The sequence below is a fragment of the Cyprinodon variegatus genome, unplaced genomic scaffold (genome assembly GCF_000732505.1).
Source record: "Cyprinodon variegatus isolate N-32 unplaced genomic scaffold, C_variegatus-1.0 Scaffold48, whole genome shotgun sequence".
NCBI lineage: Eukaryota > Metazoa > Chordata > Actinopteri > Cyprinodontiformes > Cyprinodontidae > Cyprinodon > Cyprinodon variegatus.
This window is the reverse complement of record NW_015150501.1, coordinates 234,631-240,229: the sequence shown is the minus strand read 5'-3', so window position 1 is coordinate 240,229 and position 5,599 is coordinate 234,631. Positions and strand designations below refer to the sequence as shown.

The following is a 5,599-nucleotide window of genomic DNA, read 5'->3' as shown; positions in this document are numbered from 1 at the left end:
TATGGTGACTGCACAGAATACTCACTAAAATAACATTAACATAGCATAAAACACTAAAATATGTGATGGTAGGCCAGAATACAATTATTTCTGGATTCCCCAGCCATCCAACTCACTTGTGGCATAACATTTTGGGATTATAAACTAAGCAATTCCCAAACAGGCAACCACTCTGTGCTGCAGGTCTGACATTAAGCATTGAATTTTTTTTTATTAGCTTTTTTGCATCCTTCTCATTCACCAGTGACAATAAAATTACTTTCTGCATTAATACCAAGGATACACAGTATAACATGGATTAGAAGCTGGACTTGTATTGGCTTCCAAAACCTGCGAAATACTTTATTAAAATATGATTATTTTTGTATTTTTTTTTTCAAGATTTGCTATATATGGAAAATTTAATATTTTGCGTTTTAGCATTATTTTTTGCTTAAAATTGCTGTTGAATTTCACTTTGTTAATGATAAGATTGAACTGGACTCCCACTCTACGGATGGATATGTGAGACCAGACTACGACGCTGGAACTACGTTTCCCATAATTCTCCGCGGTGAAGTAACAGTAAAAAAAAATGTTAATATAGTGTAGAAATGTGTATGAATATAATGAGTGGATTGATATCTGGAACCTGTCTTCTGGGAAATATTCTTTTTTTTTTTTTCATGATGCTGCTAATATTATTTTTGTTTTAGAGCTCCTGGCCAATGGTAATCACCCGTCTTTTCACCAAAGTAGCCAATCAGCATAGCCCTTGTTGGAAAGCTGAGTCGGGTGGAGGATTGTGTTAGTTTGCGCTGTGTTTATTGTTAAGGTTGTGTGGATTAGCACTGGGATGCCCGGTTTATATATATAACAGTCACACTTTAGCTTTAGGACGAGTTAAAGGGGTGCGGTATGTACCGGTTTAGTACGTATTGTTCTATTCACTAAGCAGTTTAACGTCGTTATTTTTTTTTCTTCACGGGGAGCCAGATTAGCTTATAAAGCAGGCCACTCATTGCTGTTGTTGATACTGGTAAATGTTTTGTGTACGTGTGTTTTTGACCAGCAGCTGTGTAGGTTGTGCTAGTTCCATTTTATAATCGGTTAAAATCGATTTGTATGTGCGTAGCTGGAATGTAAGAATCTGTAGAGCGGGAACCGACACGGAGCCGACGGCCCGGAGGAGGGAGGAAGATCAGGAAGGAGGACAGGCTGGGAGCTGAACAATTCAAACATCTGAAAACGACAGGCTCCAGAGTATCCGGTTTCCATGACAGCTGCAGTTTCTCGTTTCTAACACACGACTCTAGGAAATGTGATCATAAAGTCATGAATCCGCTCCCGACTTGATCTCCACTTGTGTCCGAGTTCCCCCCCATCATCTGTCACTGGTTCGATCCGCTTATGGCCAACTCTGTAGCGTTGGTGGTCCAAGCAGAACTCCTGCCGCCCCAGTCCGCTCCTCCCCTCTCCTCATTCCCATCCCTGCTGGGACCAGGAGAGGATGGGGAGGAGGACAGGGATGGAGGGCAGCTGGTGGATGGAAACAAGGGGGTAGTGGAAGGTGGAGAGGAGGTGGTTCTGGATGTTGTTGCTTCGTCTGGATCAGATCTGCCTTCAGCTCAGCAGCCAGAGCAATCAGAACATCCTTTCCAGTGTCTGGACTGTGGGAAGAGCTTCAGGTGGTCATCCAGGTTAACCCACCACCAACGCAGCCACAACAATGAGAGACCATACCGCTGCAACCTCTGCCCCAAGGCCTTTAAAGGCTCCTCTGCTCTTCTCTACCACCAGCGGTACGGCTGCTCAAAGTTTTGCTGGTGTTTAAAATATTTCTGTTTACCAAACCAACTTGACGAAGAATAGTTCTGAAAGGATCTAAAAAGTGTGGATTGCATCTGTGCTTTGTAGAATGACCTTTTTACTGTAATCACAGTCTTTTTGGAATATTATTCTACCAGCTCCATGCATCTAGAGGCTGAAATTTCTTGTTTTTGAAATAGTTTAAGTCTTGTCAGAATAGCTAGAGAGCACTTGTTATCACACATTTGTTACAATCCATGCTTTAATCTAAAGCATTTTATTGCAGGTCTAGTTTTTAGTCATACCAAAGTATGCAGGAGACTTGACCCCAGGTGTAAGACTCTTTCAGCGTCTTTATTAGCTCCTTTCATCTTCCCTTAATAAATGTTTTCCCACAGCATGATGCTGCAACTACCATGATTCACCCCCCTGGACACTGTGTTCAGTAGTCACATGTAGCCCTATAGACCAAAAAGTAACGTTTTGCTCTGATCTAAATGGATCTTTTTCCCCTTATGCAAGCAGAGCACTCTTCTGCAACATGTTGACTTTTAAAAAGTTGCACTGGTTTTAATGTAGGGGTATGATTAAGTTGATACCTATGCATAGCAGATTTTTTAAAACTTATCTTCTATTTATTAGTAAATTAGAAGAGACTGTAACGTGTTTGATTCACATTCATGCTTATCTATGCTGTAGTTCTAAACAGTTTGACTTGTTTTGAAGGTCTCACTCAGGAGAGAAGCCTTATAAATGTGAGGACTGTGGCAAAGCCTTCAAACGCTCCTCTCTTCTCCAGGTAGGAACATTTTCACTTCAAGGATTTTTAGATGCAAGAATAATTGCAAAGTTTCACAGCGTCTTTCTGCTCACAGGTCCATCGGAGTATTCACACCGGAGTTCGGGCCTTCTTATGTCCTTACTGCCCGCTAACTTTCAAATGGAGCTCTCACTACCAGTATCATCTGCGGCAGCACACTGGGGAATGCCCATACCCATGTGACATCTGTCCCAAAGCGTTCAAGAACTCAAGCAGCCTGCGGCGACACAAGAACGTCCATCTCGGCCTAAAGCCTTACACGTGTTCAGTGTGTAGCAAGTGCTTTACTCAGTCCACGAACCTGCGGCAGCACATGAGAATACACACAGGAGAGAGGCCGTACGTCTGCGGCGACTGCGGTCGACGCTTCACGCATTCGTCGAACCTGGCTTTGCACAAGAACTCTCATAATAACGCAGGAGTCAAAGAGGGCAAGAGGGGAGAGGGCCGAGAGAAGGGGAATGAGGTAGTGGAGGTGGTGGTTGGGGCGGAAGAAGTCACATCAACCATGTTGACAGACATGGTGGGTTTCGTGAGCCAGGAGGGAACTGACGGAGTCGGAGTAGGAATGGAAGAAGTGTTCCTGACAACTACCTCCTCTGGTCAGAATCCGAGCCTTCTCCCGCAGCTCACCCTGGCGCCTTCTGGGGAGGACGTGTGCACATCCAGGGCCATTGGGACGGAGGTTCATCTGAGCACCGACAGTGGGGCCAGCGTGCTGTTGTACAGCTGCGGCAGCTGCAGCCACACGTTTGGCACTCGAACGGACCTGGAGCAGCACCAGGCCATCCACATGGTTACTAGTGAACAGGACTCAGCCGGCGAGGCGGGGCATGGGGCTGGGATGGTGGTCGGAGATGGACTTGTGGGAGCTGGACACCTGCTGGCTGACTTTGAAGAGGTAGTGGAGACCACCACTGTGGCTGAAAGTGGACATACGACCGAGGTGCTCCTTGGTTTGGCAGAAAGGGTCGATGGCAGTAACGCTGTAAGTGGGGGAAAAACAAACTCTTCCACTTTGCAACACACATGTCATGTGCACAACAGTTTTTTCCAGTTACAAGTGCAAGAGTGAAAAGTATATAATTAGGATTTTATATTATAGAAACAAAGTGCATACTTTGGTTTAGAAAAATTATACAAGACTTTAAATTTATAGAGCAATTCATAAAAATATGGATTGCAGTGTTATATGGAAGAAAAACAGTCTCATTGGAATCTGCCTTTTTTTTAACACCGAATTTTAAACACTGAATATTTTAAGACATTGAATTCCTTACACGCAATTTTTATCTGGTAAAAATTCAGCTGCAAAAATTCCGCTGAGCGCAGCCATTTTGTCACTTGACCAAATGAGCTAATTTCATTTGCTAGAAGCTCCTAAACTATCGAGTGTAGATTGCTTTGGCTTGAGTTCACCAGAAGGTCAACACTTTTGCGGCTGAATTTTTTGCAGCAGATTTTTTTGGAGCTGAATTTTTGCTGCTGAATTTTTACCAGATAAAAATTGCGTGTAAGGAATTCAATGTCTAAAAAAAAGTCAGTTTTTAAAATTTGGTGTTAAAAAAATTCAGTGTTTAAAATTCGATGTTAAAAAAAAAGGCAGATTCCAATGAGACTGTTTTTCTTCCATAGTATTAGTTGTGAAAGATTTGTTTTACTTTATACATTGCATTTTATAGCTTGTGATCACGTCCCTATTTATGGACTTTAGAAGAACATTGCTTTACTTATAGGTATTGCAGTAAAGGGTGTGGATGCAGATGCATGCCAGCACTTTAGATTTTTAGTCATAAAATACTTCCAACTACCATTCCAACTATTTTACGTAAGTTGATTTCAGACTCTATGCTGTTAGTTTACTGGATATTGATCTACAGACTTAATTGGTTCAGTTCAGGTTGATATGTGTTTCTTTGTGTGATTTCCTTTGGTATGTCTGCAGAATGTGAGCACAACCCAGGCCCAGTTTGACCTGCTGCAGAGCTTCACAGAGGTGACTCAGAGCTCAGAGGCTGTGCAGCCAGAGGCCAGAACCACATGGGCCGGGTTGTCATGTGGCTACTGCAGTAAGACCTTCAAGACCAGTGCAGGCCTCAATAGACATGTGTCACTGGTGAGAAGGACAGTTATAGCTGTCATTGTTGAACAGTTGGTCAGAAGCCAAGACCAACATTTATCTGTCTTTAAATAAACTTTATCTGCTTGTTTTTTTTTCTGCTGTTATTCCTCCAGATGCACCCTCTTCCATCGCAGTCACGCTCCCAGTTCAGCTGCTCCGCCTGTGACCGCTCTTTCCCTCTGCTCTCATCACTCCTCACCCACCAGCACTCCCACACCCCAGAGCAACGCCTCCTGGCCGAAGCAGAGGCAGAGATAGTGTGTCCTCCATCCCTTTCCCTGTCTCTGCCTCTACCCTCCTCCCCCAGCCAGGCTGACAAGCAACATGAGGACCAGAGGGAGATCCATGTCAACATCATCACAGTCGAAGAGGAGACGGAGGAGCACCAGCCCAAACCCGCTAAAGCCCCTAAAAAGGCAGGATCTGGCAAGAGTCTTCCTGCTGGAGGTAGATTTCGTTTCTGTAGAAGCTACTGACAGTTGTAGTGTTAGAAAACACCCCTGCACTAATAATCTCTTTACTCCCTCAAAAACCTTTCTAGAGAGGCCCTACCGCTGTTCGGATTGTGGAAAGGCCTTTAAAGGTTCCTCAGGACTGAAGTACCACATGCGGGATCACACCGGAGAAAGGCCGTATCGCTGCACTGAGTGTGGAAAGAGCTTCAAGAGATCCTCTCTGCTCTCAATCCATCAACGAGTAAGGCTCTTTGTTCGGTCCCCTCAACTTTGCCTAAAAATGACAAAAATAAAGCAAGTTATAGTATTTTCTCTATTTTTCCTGCTTAATTTTCATAGAACCACAACAATAGAATGACAGTATGATTTTTATAATATAATACATTTGTAGGCTCATTTTATAACACACAAGGT

The 5,599-nt window shown here is 43.7% G+C and overlaps 1 protein-coding gene across 1 annotated transcript in view; it reads left to right on the top strand.

The window, feature by feature from the left end:
* The first annotated feature begins 770 nt into the window (after positions 1-770).
* Positions 771-5,599, top strand: part of znf628 (zinc finger protein 628) — a 13,191-nt gene continuing 8,362 nt past the window's right edge. Inside the window, exons 1-6 of the mRNA XM_015370807.1 lie at positions 771-1,781; positions 2,515-2,587; positions 2,664-3,596; positions 4,554-4,724; positions 4,844-5,177; positions 5,272-5,426. Coding sequence (XP_015226293.1) covers positions 1,390-1,781; positions 2,515-2,587; positions 2,664-3,596; positions 4,554-4,724; positions 4,844-5,177; positions 5,272-5,426 — 2,058 coding nt within the window. The 5' untranslated portion in view covers positions 771-1,389. The remainder of the gene's footprint in view (positions 1,782-2,514; positions 2,588-2,663; positions 3,597-4,553; positions 4,725-4,843; positions 5,178-5,271; positions 5,427-5,599) is intronic.